At 45.0% G+C, this 14,178-nt stretch overlaps 2 protein-coding genes and 1 long non-coding RNA gene across 4 annotated transcripts; 2 read left to right on the top strand and 1 right to left on the bottom strand.

Annotated features, from left to right (window-relative positions):
• Positions 1 to 1,369: 1,369 nt before the first annotated feature.
• Positions 1,370 to 5,526, top strand: LOC134181522 (uncharacterized). Its single transcript, XM_062648796.1, has 8 exons — positions 1,370 to 1,538; positions 1,619 to 1,755; positions 2,298 to 2,411; positions 2,483 to 3,505; positions 3,566 to 3,718; positions 3,856 to 4,083; positions 4,150 to 4,284; positions 4,347 to 5,526. The coding sequence occupies exons 1-8, from the start codon at positions 1,463 to 1,465 to the stop codon at positions 5,109 to 5,111; spliced, it is 2,631 nt and encodes an 876-aa protein (XP_062504780.1). The 5' UTR covers positions 1,370 to 1,462; the 3' UTR covers positions 5,112 to 5,526.
• A 410-nt stretch (positions 5,527 to 5,936) lies between these two features.
• LOC134181292 (uncharacterized) lies at positions 5,937 to 7,694 on the top strand. Of its 2 annotated transcripts, XR_009970120.1 has the most exons (4): positions 5,937 to 6,398; positions 6,937 to 7,093; positions 7,150 to 7,186; positions 7,430 to 7,694. It is a non-coding gene; the product is annotated as an uncharacterized LOC134181292 (long non-coding RNA). The 2 variants fall into 2 exon arrangements; XR_009970121.1 differs by lacking the exon at positions 7,150 to 7,186.
• A 2,648-nt stretch (positions 7,695 to 10,342) lies between these two features.
• LOC134181523 (52 kDa repressor of the inhibitor of the protein kinase-like) lies at positions 10,343 to 13,182 on the bottom strand. The gene is made up of 7 exons (XM_062648797.1): positions 12,991 to 13,182; positions 12,477 to 12,578; positions 12,319 to 12,417; positions 12,098 to 12,247; positions 11,822 to 11,971; positions 10,722 to 11,768; positions 10,343 to 10,363 (listed from the first exon to the last, which is right to left on the bottom strand). The coding sequence occupies exons 1-7, from the start codon at positions 13,180 to 13,182 to the stop codon at positions 10,343 to 10,345; spliced, it is 1,761 nt and encodes a 586-aa protein (XP_062504781.1).
• Positions 13,183 to 14,178: the final 996 nt, after the last annotated feature.

Here is a 14,178-nt window from a genome sequence, read left to right on the forward strand (position 1 = left end):
GAAATTGCGATCGACAATGTCGTGATGACTTCGGTATTCATATGAAGCCAAATACAAACGAAGAAGAAGCAGGTCGCACTCGATTTCGGCTCATCGAGACGTCTGGGAGACGAGTGAAAAGTATCATGGCCATCGTCACATCGTTCGCGTCCGTCTCGTACAGCTGCAAGAGTTGGAGAGTGCCGATTCGAGGCGCAATAAATGCGAAACCAAATAGTCCACGACCATACTGGGACTTTTTGGTCGTAGGGACTCTTCGGTCGCGGGCAATTATCTCGGTCCTATTTAGTTCTCGAAACCGTTTAACTAGGGCTTATTTGGTTTCGGTCACCTGCAGGGACTTTTTGGTCGCGTGGACTATTTGGTCGCGTGGACTATTTGGTCGCGTGGACTATTTGGTCGCGTGGACTATTTGGTCGCGTGGACTATTTGGTCGCGTGGACTATTTGGTCGCGTGGACTATTTGGTCGCGTGGACTATTTGGTCGCGTGGACTATTTGGTCGCGTGGACTATTTGGTCGCGTGGACTATTTGGTCGCGTGGACTATTTGGTCGCGTGGACTATTTGGTCGCGTGGACTATTTGGTCGCGTGGACTATTTGGTCGCGTGGACTATTTGGTCGCGTGGACTATTTGGTCGCGTGGACTATTTGGTCGCGTGGACTATTTGGTCGCGTGGACTATTTGGTCGCGTGGACTATTTGGTCGCGTGGACTATTTGGTCGCGTGGACTATTTGGTCGCGTGGACTATTTGGTCGCGTGGACTATTTGGTCGCGTGGACTATTTGGTCGCGTGGACTATTTGGTCGCGTGGACTATTTGGTCGCGTGGACTATTTGGTCGCGTGGACTATTTGGTCGCGTGGACTATTTGGTTTCGCATTTATTGCGCCTCGAATCGGCACTCTCCAACTCTTACGAGAGTTGTACGAGACGGACACGAACGACGTGACGATGGCAATGATAATTTTCACGCGTCTCCCAGACGTCTCGATGAGCCGAAATCGAGTGCGACCTGCTTCTTCTTCGTTTGCATTTGGCTTCATATGAATACCGAAGTCATCACGACATTGTCTATCACAATTTTGCGTATCTGACGTTTCGTCTTAGGGCAAATCTCGGCTTGTCTGGTACCGGTGTAGTAGGAAATCCGTCTCGGGGAAATCTGTCTCGGCCGAGACACATTTCCTTAGGATATCTGTCTCGGCTAGTCAGATTTGCTAGGAAATCTGTCACTACGCTGGGAAATTAGTCTTGGCCGAGACACATTTCCTTAGGATATCTGTCTCGGCTAGTCAGATTTGCTAGGAAATCTGTCACTACGCTGGGAAATTAGTCTTGGCCGAGACACATTTCCTTAGGATATCTGTCTCGGCCGAGGCGCTAGGAAATCTGTCACCACGCAGGAAATATGTCATTGTGTGTCTCACCCACACGCATGTGCAATTGTTTGATATTCTGAATGACGGGAAGCGCCATGGAAGAGCAAATGTACGAGCGGGTCGTTTTCTACCTTGAAAACGGTTCATATCCAACAGGTAGGCTGACGAAGAACAGCTGTCACACCGTCTCTACGTCCGTGCGATTGCCGATCCTCCTAACGATGTTGGTGATCTAGGTCTCTCGGAAAGCGAGAAGAGTGGTGTCCGTAAGAAATCCAAACTGTTCCAGCTAGAGGAAGGGATTCTCTACTTCCAAGACAAGAAACAATCGACACGCAGACAAGTTATCAGAGACGATACGACAAAAAGACAGGTGAACTCTCTAATTTCTCGGAGTTACGGGTTTCACCTCTAGTTAGCCATGCATGCCCTAAACTGGAGTGTAGCAATCATTTTTAAATTGTTCGGGCCTAACGCGCGCTAAAGGAGGTGACCGCGGCACGTGACAAAGCATGACTAGCGTGCGCTACCATCCAGCTAATGAAAAACAGTGTCCCCACCAATTAATCTAATTGACCTAACTGTACGTCCCCAAAGTTATGTTTTGACTTTGCCACAAACTGGTCATGAAAAACTATAATATGATCCACATTATCGTATATTTTAATATTGGCCTGTAATAAAGACTCTATATACTCCAAATAAATAAAAGTAAATAATATATTTAATTGTCTATACCTAAACTGGAAGTTGCGGAAATCGTCTGTTGGTGTAAGTCAGTAATTTCAAAATTGGTCGCCCTCACCCTTTGGCAGTTTTGGTACGCCCCTGCTAGTAAACTGCAAGGGCAGATGACAAAATTTCGTCATGTTGACTTAATAAAATGTTTACATTATGTCTTCTCTGTATATCCAGATTCTCCAAGGATGTCATGTCACTGGAGGTCATCATCTTGGCAGGGACAAAACGCTAGATCGAGTGACAAAGAAGTACTACTGGCTAGGAATAGTAGCTGATGTGAAACAACTAGTGAGAACAAGCATGCATAATTTTTTCAGAAGGTGCTTCAAAATACTGTCTCTGCACATTTCATTTCTCAGGTTCAACATTGTGATATATGTCAGAGAGTGAAAAGAAAGTTTGATCATCCATCAGAACCGTTACATCCATTACCTGTACCATCTAAGGTCTGGTCGCAAATTGGCGTTGACTTGGTTGGACCATTGCAAGTCACTAGTAGTGGCAATCAGTATATTGTTGTGGCTGTCGATTACTTCAGCAAATGGCCTGAAGCCAAAGCAATTCCATCGAAAGAAGCAATTCACGTTGCTGACTTCCTTAACTCACTCTTTCTACGACATGGATTTCCAGAGGTGTTGATATCCGATCAAGGTCGCGAGTTTTGCAATGCTATCTGCAATGAACTTTTGACAAAGACAGGAGTCAAACACAGAATTACGTCTGCCTACCACCCTCAAACAAACGGACTGACTGAGCGTTTCAATCAGACACTGAAAAATGGAATCTGCCAGATGACAAACTGCACAGATGAAGACTGGGATTCAACAATTGAGGCTATTCTATTTTCCTATCGCACTGCTGTTCATGCTTCGACCAAATTCACACCATTCTTTCTTTTTAATAATCGAGATCCTCGTATGCCTCTAGATGTGCAACTGCATGCACACCACGTCTCAGATTCAACTGCGGAAACCACGATGCATTGCCTGACTGATGAAGAGATGCAACATGATGTAGAACTGCTAGTCAATCTGAAACACCAGTATACAGCAGCTGCAAAACGAAATATTGTCAAAGCCCAGGAACGCCAGAAAGCTTACTATGACAAGCGCCATAATACATATTCTTTATCTCTCGATCTCAATGACCAAGTTCTTTTAAAAAATAGTAAACATGACAGCCGTAAGGGTGGAAAGCTGGACGTGAAGTGGACTGGTCCATACTGGGTGTCAGAACGTCTTCCGAAAGGCTGTTTCAAGCTGAAAAATGGAAATGGTGCTGTTCTGAAGCAAATCTTTCATGCAAGTCGTCTCAAACGGTATTATCCACCGCAGAGCTACGAGCCATGTGGTACTGGCACTTCAGACGAGTGCAAAGATACCGTATGCAGCGATTTGAACATGATTGTTTTGCATACACATGGCGTAAGTTCTGTTTATTAGATCAATGAAGATGAAAATGCTGCAGAAGCCATTGAATGGCACGCGGATGACTTACCTCTTCTATCCCCTGCGTCTGCATGTGTACGTGTGGATGCTTCAGTTGCATTCCAACCTGATGCGCAACCTTCAAGGACACATCAAAATGAAGGACAGGTAGAGGTCTTCTACAGTGACAGTCAATTAATCTAAAAATAATGAATGTCGTTAATATACCATTTTACACCAACTTCATATGCCTAATAGAGCACTATAGCTGTGTTTGGATATTTTCCACCTTCTGTGCCTTGCAGGGGTTATTGGTGATGGATAACAGGACAGAAATAGAGGCCCGTTCATTACCATCTACAACTCAACCATCAGCTTCATCCAGGGAAATCTCAGATGAAACTGACAAGGGAGCTTCATCCAGGGAAATCTCAGATGAAACTGACAAGGGCACTGTTGGAAGCAGAAGTATCAAATGTGACAGACGTAAATTACGGTTGGAACCTAAGAAAAGAGTACGTTTCCAGCTTGCGGTTAGCTCATTGAAAAATATCTTCTATTCTGTAATCCTTCTCTATGATTTGATTTGCCTTATACAGACAAATGAAGATGACAAAGAATGCAGTCAGACAGCGAATGAGGAGGAGAATAGCAGAGAAGAAGATGGAAAACGTAAGCGCAAGCTTGATTATAGGGGCCAAACTCAACCCAAAACAAAACGAAGACGTACTATAGTAAGTATCTCTTTGGGAAACCCTCTGAAAGGTTTAACTTACGTATTCCATGAATTGATTAGGAATCTAAGAAGAACAGTTTCACTATTTCAAGGCGAATGAGAGAAATTCTCATGCAAGGCCGCGAGCTTACGGATGAGCATATTTCTCTTGCTCACAACATACTAAAGAAACAGTTTCCACACATTGATGGCCTACAGTCACCGTTACTTGCACAGACGAATGGTTTTATCCCAGTCCAGCATGAGGGCATCCAGATACATCACGTCCCTGAGCGAAGCCATTGGGTAACTTCTAGTTGCTGTGGCCAACATATATCAGTTTATGACAGCAAAGAGGCCGGTTTTCAACTTAGTACTTCTCTCAGTCACCAGTTAGCCTTGATTTATAGGCTGGCGGTAGAAGATGATAGCGAAGACGATGATGATGGAAATGATCCCATCAACTTGTTTGTTCAAAAGCCCTATGTCCAACAGCAGAGGGGAGGTTCGGATTGCGGACTGTTTGCCATTGCATTTGCTGTGCATCTTGCTTTTGGAGACAATTTATCGACTCTGCAATTCGACCAGGCACTGATGAGACGGCACCTTCTCAAATGCTTTCAGCAGAAAGAAATGATGCCTTTTCCGCAGATGACAAAGACCACGGCTCATCGTCCCAAGAGACTTCGCGGTGTCATGATTGAGCTTTGTCGTTGGTGCTTGATGCCCGAGACATTTGCTGCTACAGTGAAGTGCCAGAAATGCGATGATTGGTGTCATTTGAAATGTGCTAGACCGATATTGCCTACTAGGAGCAAAAAATGGACCTGTGGTAACTGCAAGTAAAAATTCTGCATGCATACACTAGCTGACACTATACACATGTATATAGTTCGTGTTTGCGTTCAACGTGCATTACTGTTTGCATTGTGTGTATGATGAGCCTAGAACTTTGTTTAAACTGTGCTGTACGTATACATACGTATAGTGGGAGGCTGCAGTACAAATGAGAAACCTGGAATGCTGTGTTATGTTCCCTAGAAACGTGGTTAAATATATCATGATTTAGGCCCATTAGTAAATTCCCTGCTGCATGGAGGCATTTTCAATACCGAAACACCGGCCGTTCTGGGTTTTCCTAGAACATTCAGAGTGAGCTGCGTTTCCTAGCTCCGAGACCGATTTCCTAGGAAATCTGTCCCGCCCGATACCGATTTCCTAGAACATGCAGGGCGTGACGGATTTCCTAGCTCCGAGACCAATTTCCTAGGAAATCCGTCTCGGCCGGGACAGATTTCCTGCCGGGACGGATTTCCTGCTACACCGGGCGTGTTGAAAGTAGGCGGAGTAACAATGTCTTGTGGGTTACAAGATAAACAAACATGATTTGCTCACGCAGCGCAGTGGCGGATCCAGGGATAGGCGCGAGAGGCGCGCGCCTGTACCTCACACGTCGTCGACTACTGGTAGTGCGCGTTTCATCGACTCCCACGTATCGTTTGGGCTAACGTGCACGTGTGTTTCATGCATGAACTCGAGCTCTGGAACTTTAGCGCGCCAGTTTGGCACAAAGCACACGAGCTTGTCTTGGACTACTAGTGTTCTTCGGTAGCCTCGCGTAGCCAGACCCTACAGTACTCGCTTCGCTTTGCTTTAGCGGGTAAGGTCTGGCTACGCGAGACTAGTTCTACGAAAGTTGCGAGAACTTTCCACAGGAGGGTCGACTATCTAGTTTTCGTTGTTGGCGGAGAGAAGTCATTGAAAGATGTACGGTCATAAGCGTCCTCCTGTTCCTGGATCCAACTGCTACAACAGAAGAAGCACAATCACAGTGACGGTGACATTGTTTTCAGTGATGGTTGTATTGTCGGTCCATCAGATTTCTTCTTCAGTTCTGAATCAGTGATGTTACTTTTCCACACTCCTCTGTTTTCTGATGTTGTATATCAACCTGTTTTGCATGTGTTGAGTAAAGTGAAATACAGTTATAATATGAAAATATCACAAACTCGACCTCATTTGAACTGATGACTATAAGATATTCCTAGAGGGCCAGCTGCGAAAATGTTGAACATGGACACGTGACTAACTGGTGACGTCATTACCGAACCTGACAGACCGCGCCTGTACCTGGTGAGAATCCTGGATCCGCCACTGCAGCGTACGTGTAGAGATGTGCCTAAGAATGTTTTAGTGCGTAGAATGCCGTGGCTAGCAACAGATCTAGGCATCGATCCTGCATGGCATCGATCCTGCATGGCATCGATCCTGCATGGCATCGATCGATACTTAGGTGCACAGCGACGTATGCTTACTGTCTACGCATGGAAGACGATCTGCGTCTCTGAAATTGGTCGCGCACGACCAAAGATCGGTGATGACTTTCAGAACAGAAGAGAAAATATGTGAATTTATGTAGTTCGAGAAACAATTAATTAGATGTATCTGATGTAAAATCACTTATTTGCACTTGGTCTCTTAGATGGGTATTGATGGTTGTTTGTTTGCGTTGTTGTCCACTAAATATCAAACAACGTTTTGCAGATTAGTAGAGCCTAGTGAAAATCTTGTTTTCTTGTATATATGCATCTTCTGTCTCTTTCTGCCATTTAGTCTGTCCGTCCGTTCATCTTTTCTTTGAATGGTGACACAGCAAACTGTGCTGCTGTAGAACCAGCATATGCAGGCAAGAAAATGAAGACAAGAACTATACTAATCAGCATGCAGCTATGCGCATGCATGCAGATATGAGTGTGTATACAGAGATGCAATACAAGAGTGATCAGTGGGAAAATGTCTAAGTTAAATTGACTCATCAACGGTGTAAAGTAGGACTTCTTATATGACTGAAACATTACTAAGCTTATTACGTTAATTGATTTAGAAATTTTAGCTTTGTTATCGTCTTGCGACTAGAAGATGTAATGGTTTGTATCGAAGAATAAAATAATCTGTCTGTCTATCTGTCTGTCTGTCTAACGTTTGCTTGTTTTTTGTGTACAGTGTATTGTTGTCCAATATTATTTCTGAACCAATACCTAATTAATTTTGGCTGTTCCTCGGTCTCTTTGTCTATCTCTGTTGTTTGGTTGTTCTTTGTGTGCCTTGGTAGTGTATTCAAGATTGTTTCTTTTTTGTAATAATTAGCTTTTGCTTTGAATTAGATCGATCGGTGATAATATTTCATTGAAACTTTTGTACCACTTCTCATGTTTCTCACTTTGTGGCATTATCAGTATCCTGGTAGAAGCGTTCCTGAAAGTATACGCGTCCAACCAAACTTGGCGTTGCAGAGTAATGTAGTTTTTTAGTTAAAGTGTGAGGGAATAGTCTAGCTCTAACTGAAGTTCCGAGACTATACGAATATTATACTCTAGCGAATTTAGTGTAAAATGCAAACGTTCTAGTCCGCTGTCAAGCGACTTTCCACTTTGCAAACGTAGTGTTATATCTACAACTGTAGTCGTCCTCGCTAGTGCAACAACACACAGATGTTTTTTGACCTTGTAACCCACAAGAGATTCTTACTCCGCCTACGTACTTTCGACACGCCCGCTACCAGACGAGCCGAGATTTGCCTCAAAACGAAACGTCAGACACGCGAAATTGTGATCGACAATGTCGTGATGACTTCGGTATTCATATGAAGCTAAATACAAACGAAAAGAAGCAGGTCGCACTCGATTTCGGCTCATCGAGACGTCTGGGAGACGCGTGAAAATTATCATGGCCATCGTCACGTCGTTCGCGTCCGTCTCGTACAGCTGCAAGAGTTGGAGAGTGCCGATTCGAGGCGCAATAAATGCGAAACCAAATAGTCCACACGACCAAATAGAGCGACGCCCCTGTATATAGACTGAGCTTTGTTAAAGTCCATAGTAAGGAGAATTAGTAGAGACTGTGATTCCAGACGCGGGACTTTCAAAGGCTTGAAACAGTTATGCTAGGACGGTAAACATGATCCTTCTCTGCGACCCCGTTCATCGGACACCACCATCATTCACCGGACACGACCTCCCCCATGAAAACGCAAAGGCAATTCTGCAACTTCGCACCTGAGATAGGTTTTTAGGTGACTAGCAGCTAACACAACAACACTATCACTGTCTCCGTTTGCTACTCTCCAGGAGAGATAGCGCACGCTCACTGAGTCGAGGTAACGCCCCTTTCGTCGGACGGTCGTTTTTCTTTGCAGCAGCAGTCTGCAGGTAATAATGTCATGAGAAAGAGTTGGAAGGAAATATCGTACGGCCCCCAATTCGTTTGACCTTTGTTTGACTTAGCAACGGTTATTAGCGGAAACTGCTGAATTTTCTCTGCGGACAAGCTCACTCTGTTGGCATCTACTAGCCCTCCGGTACTGTCTAGTCTTCCCAGCGTAAGAATTTGAACTCCTGAGTGTCTTGCAGCACAACTGCACAGGCTTGATGCACCGGATGTAGCAGACGATTCACGTCATCCATGTTCGAGCTTTGTGGTGAGCACATTCTCCCAACTCGCACAGGAACAGCCCGTGCTTTCCTTTCAAGGCCCCTAAGTTGTTACTCGGCTCTGAATAGGACGTGTGCAGGTGTTTCTATCTCAGTTTGATATCTACCATTGCCTGACCTTGCACCGTCACGAAGTGCAGCACGTCATCGTTGGTACAACCAGCTGTACCGAATGCAGGAACTTTGTTTATTATCAGAGCAGCTAGAACCTTCACCCCTACTTCTCCTAGGTAAAGTTGAATTAGATTACGACAAGTCCTTGTCAACGCGCGCTACGCAGCGATCGACTTTCTTCGCAAAGGCTAGAAGAGCTTTTAAGCACTTCAATCCTGCCCTCTCATCGGTTTCGGTTGTCGTCTTCTTTGTTGAACGGCTAGTTCGTTCAAGCGACATCTTTTACACGTCCTAGTGGGGGCGTGGTTGTAGGAGAAATGACTCAGAATTGCCATCAAGCACTCTAGGCAAGTGTTCTGCGTTCTGCGGCGTTTCAGATAGCTGAATTTAATCAACTGCAGTTATTTGAAACCTAGAGCTGTTGCTGAGAAGGTAGGAAGGCAAGAAAATGGGTGTCCGACGATTGGGGCCGTTACTACGGGCGTTTGACCGACTGTAACTCATACAGATCTTGGCTGACATGCAGGGTAACAACACGATTTGTAGGTAAAGAGTTTTTGATTAGCAATATATAAGTAACTAGGCTGAAGGATGCGTGTGTGCAATTTAGACGCTACTGTCCGGTGAGCGATGCGTTTTTCCGATGAACGGGGTATGCAAGGCTCCACGCAGTTTTCAATCTCACTCTAAGCAGAGAAGAAGTACAATGCTCTCTTTTGGTGTGCTCAATTACAACTTGGATGTCTACATTTATGATGTAGTAGGGACTGCGTTCAAAAACGAATAACTGAGAACTCGCGTCCGGAATATGATGGTGTCCGAGGAACGGGGCCGCGCTCTAGTTCCTGCAGGTGGCCGAAACCAAATAAGCCCTAGTTAAATGGTCTCGAGAACCAAATAGGAGCGAGATAATTGCCCGCGACCAAATGGTCTCCACGACCAAATAGTCCCTGTACAATCGCTTCGAGATCACAGAGAATTGGATTCGAGATCGCTGGGAGTCACGAGGATTTCGCTTCGGGATCACAGTGACTTGGCTTCGAGATCGCTGTGAGTTGTGTACAATAATCGATATCACAGTCCGTTGGATAGATTTGTAATAGTTCTAGGGTTTTTTGGGGTGCCTCTAAGGCGCCTGCGCAGTGCTAGTTTGGCGGGCTTCGTTGTGTTGTTGAATTAGAGTGCTAGACATATATTGGCGACGAGGCAAAGAACGAAACATGGCGTCGATGATCGGGAAAGTGGGAACCTTCAATGGAACTCCAGATGAATGGGAACACTACGTCGAACGGCTAGGGTTTTACTTTACCGCGAACAAGGTGACTGACACAAGGCAGTGTAGTTGAGCGTCTGTGGCGCTCAAACATACAAACTCATTCGCAATCTTCTCGCGCCGCAGACACCGGATGCAGTCGACTATCAGCGGCGGTTCCAGGATTTTGCTGAGGTGGGGGCACAGCTTATACAGTATATCTAATGTACAAATGCATTGATCTAAGACAGGATAATCAATATTAATATACACTATGCCAGCACTATGCCATATATGAGACTAGAACATGCATAATTCGTTGAAGGTATAGATCAAGAGAAATTTTTCTTACCAGAGAAGCTAACAAAAGTAATTCACCATTTTAAATGACTAGAAGAAATACCGACATCAAGAAGAGATAGCATTTGAGTGACTAGATATATTTACTCAACTAAGAGATTAGAAGTGTTAAGAGGAGCAACAGATTCATCCTGAACTGGATTCAGGAGCAACATAGGTCTAGGGTGTGCTTGCGCGAAACGATTGACAACTGCATCAATGTTTAATTAAAGGTACAGACTGGTGGCAGAACAACAAAACCAGAGCATTCAGACGGGCCTGTGACATTGTGCTTCGTAGATTCGTTTTGATTAACTTGAGTGCTGAGTTAGCGCGTTCGACATTAGCTGATGTGACAGGAATGACGACAAGAAGGTGTAGAATTCGCGCTATATTTGGATACAGCAAGGAATTTGTCGCCTCCATTGTCTCCTTCAAAGTAACTGGGAGAGTCTCACGTGTCTGGAACGCATTGTCCCACTTCTTGCGCCATCGGTTGATCTCAGCTGAGTAGGATGAAGCATCGGGTAGGTCTGACTCATAAGCACTAAAGATGTTGATGATGTTCTCCTCTTTTAAATTTCTCATGTTGGCAGGGAGAAGGAGAAGGGCTTGAACGGCCTTTTCAGAGAGACTAGTGAACCGACTACACAACTCTGAAATCAAAGAATCTATAGAGGGTATGAATACAGATGCCCGCCAATATGAATCGGGACTTGATACAGGAAGATTGCTTCGAAGAGTTTGACGTGCCGCCAAACGAGGAATTTCTGACGTGTCTCTTCCAAACAGACTAGTCATCAAGCAGATGGAGTCGTATATGTTGCGAAATGTGTCCACAGCCTTTTCCCTGTGCTCTTGGAAGAGCTGAACAGTGTTGGAAATCTCTAAGTAGGCCTCGAGGATATCCAAGTGAGACCCTTGTAGAAGAACACTGAGGCCCTTCAAGTAGCCAGAAACAAACGCATTGCAATGAAGAGTGACAATGAACTTGTCCGATGACAGGGCTCGTAGCAGACCATTTGCCTCCATCACGGACTTAGCGTCAAACGTATTGATTTCTTCTGGGTGGGCCATGCGAGCTTCTGACTGCTGATCAATGGATGGAACTGGACTTTGGCCACAGATTACCTCAAGGCAGTAAATGGTGGCCTCGTATATCTTGATGAAATCAGAAATGGCGATATGACGCTCAACCCAACGTGTTGCAGACAACAACTTTAACGTCAGGCTACATATCTCCAATTTCCCCTTCTGCTTTCGGTCTAGGTTAAGCACGGCAGTGCAAGTTTCTAGGCAGCGCTGTCTCTTAGGGGAGTATTTGAAAAATACCCCAAGAGCTTGCAAATCGAATAGCATACATTGAACAGATTAACCGCACAAGCCTTAGTAAGAGCGAGATTTAACTGATGACTTGCACAATGAAAGTATCGTGCCTCAGGAACAACTTCTCTGAATATAACTTGGCATCCGTTTAGATGACCACTCATTGATCCTGCACCGTCGTACGTCTGGGCGCAGCATCGTTTTGGATCCAAACCAACACGTTGTAGCTCACTCTAGATCTTGCTGCTGATAGCGGATCCAGTTATAGACTTGCATTCCACAAACGCTATTAGTTTCTCCACTGCTTCTACCTCCTTTTCATATCGAACTGAAATGCCAAGCTGCTCTCGTCCGCTTACATCCGTGACCTCATCTGCCTGTATGCCATAGAAATGCGATTTCTTGATTTCTCTCACAATGGTTGCAATCAGCTCATCACCCATACACAACATCAGCTGATTCTGTGCAGTGTTTGAAAGATACTGGGCATTCTTGGGACAACTTTCCAGATGCTGTTTGAGAATGAAATCACCTGATGCCACAGCAAAAAGCGAATGAGGGCGTGAAAGTTGCTTTGCGGATCACCATCACTAGTAAGATTATCACGATGACCCGAAGGGACAAACTCTGTCTACCAGCAAATTCAAGGCAATGAAGAATGGAGAATAGGATGTCCCTGTTTTTGCGCACCCGCTCTTGTGATCTTTGACTGATCGTTGCATCAATACGTTGCTGAAGATTGGCTGAAATGGATGTGAACTCTTTAAGCTTGAACATTGAGTCAGCATAGTACTAAAGTCCACCATGAATATCAGCATCTCCACTAATCATTTTGAAATTACGATGGAATTTCGTGATAAGATTATCAGCTCTGCGTGATCCATCACGGTGGACAGTTGGGAAGAGAACACAAGGTATGCAGAAAACACCAGCCTTGGACAAATCACCATCACCATCATAGTAGCCTAACAACTGATGCTTGTCAAAAAGACTTCTCTGGAGGAACCGTTGTGACGTTCGTGACTGTTTCCTCTTGTCCTTGACATGGGAGAACGGCAATGAACAACCAGCTGCTGGCTTCCTCTCTCGGATAATCTCCAGCTTTTGAGCGTCACTTACTGAGTTTCCATCCAAGACATCGCGTATTACAAGATTGACGGACGGCGATGAATGGCTAGTTAGGAGAATCAACACTAGTATCTACCTCAGATTCAACTTGAGGTTCGGAAACAGCAGACTTGACTGGGACTTCTCCGGAAACGTCATGAATACTACAGACGATGGGGTGACTGTCAGACTTCTCAGAGGAGTCATCACAGTCCGCAACACAAGTTCGCTTTGCAAAAAATCCATCAATTTTCTGCTGTGCAGGACGCTTGGGTTGACTGTTCGACATCTGGACAACTTTGAGTCTTCAGCGAATCGATTAGCCTCGAACTTCCAGACCTCTCCGTCGTACATCAGGGCTGGACAATTGGCGTGTCTAGACGGCAAATTGGTACTCACATTCTGAGGAGAAAGATGACCTCTTGAACAGAAAATCAAGGTCGATAATATTGAGGGGGTGGCACGCGCCCCTCGCGCCCCCGTCTAGACACGCCGCTGAAGTCTATGACGACACATTGAGGCCAAAGCCTTCTGTTATTCTACAACGGTTTAGATTTAACAGTTGTAACAGGGAAGAAGGTGAGTCTGTGGCGGATTTTGTGATGGGATTGCATCGATTATCGATAGACTGTGCCTTTGGGGACACTCTCTCAGACACGTTAAGAGACAGACGGGGGTGTACGGAAGAGAAGATTCAGCGGAGACTCTTGCAAGAAGTCAACTCGACGCCCTGCGGATTGCTCGAGCGATGGAAACAGCTACGAAGAATTCACTAGAAATGCAAAAAGGTGGTCTTGCATCAACAGCAAATCAAGCACCAGTAATCAAGCACCAGTGGCAGTACATCAAACATCAAGTAGGAGGGACCTCAGAGGCGTAGGAAGCAAATTAGAAGTAGTGGGGCCTAACGCGCGCTATTAGGCGGCACTAGCGCGCGCTAGCTGCGACTTCAAAATCAGCTTGACACGTTTGAACGTTTCTTCATCATATTTTACTATTTTGTTATTTACTAATCTTTGATTTCCATTTTAAAGCATCTTTCCGCTTACAATAGTTCTGTAATTATACAATATAAATACTAAACAATGATACGTTTACGTAGATAGTGCAGATAGACATGCTACATCAACCGACTCTTTATGCACATGTAAAAGCATTACGTAATTCAGCCCCTCCTGTAGCATGGTCGTCCTCAAGTAGTTCTTTACAGGACGCAGTGCACTGAAAGATCTTTCAGACGTGGCATTCGTTGCAGGCATGACTAAATTAGCTGCAAGAGTCGACA

This window comes from Corticium candelabrum, chromosome 6 (genome assembly GCF_963422355.1).
Source record: "Corticium candelabrum chromosome 6, ooCorCand1.1, whole genome shotgun sequence".
In the NCBI taxonomy this organism is placed as follows: domain Eukaryota; kingdom Metazoa; phylum Porifera; class Homoscleromorpha; order Homosclerophorida; family Plakinidae; genus Corticium; species Corticium candelabrum.

Excerpts from the sequence above, each read along its gene's own strand:
- LOC134181522 (XM_062648796.1), top strand. The coding sequence starts at position 1,463 with ATGACGGGAAGCGCCATGGAAGAGCAAATGTACGAGCGGGTCGTTTTC. Across the intron at positions 1,539-1,618 it reads AAACGGTTCATATCCAACAG|GTCTCTCGGAAAGCGAGAAG; the intron begins GTAGGCTGACGA and ends TTGGTGATCTAG. Across the intron at positions 2,412-2,482 it reads TAGCTGATGTGAAACAACTA|GTTCAACATTGTGATATATG; the intron begins GTGAGAACAAGC and ends TTCATTTCTCAG.
- LOC134181523 (XM_062648797.1), bottom strand. The coding sequence starts at position 13,182 with ATGTCGAACAGTCAACCCAAGCGTCCTGCACAGCAGAAAATTGATGGA. Across the intron at positions 12,579-12,990 it reads AACCTCAAGTTGAATCTGAG|TACTATGCTGACTCAATGTT; the intron begins GTAGATACTAGT and ends GGTGGACTTTAG. Across the intron at positions 12,248-12,318 it reads GCTTTTTGCTGTGGCATCAG|AATCAGCTGATGTTGTGTAT; the intron begins GTGATTTCATTC and ends AACACTGCACAG.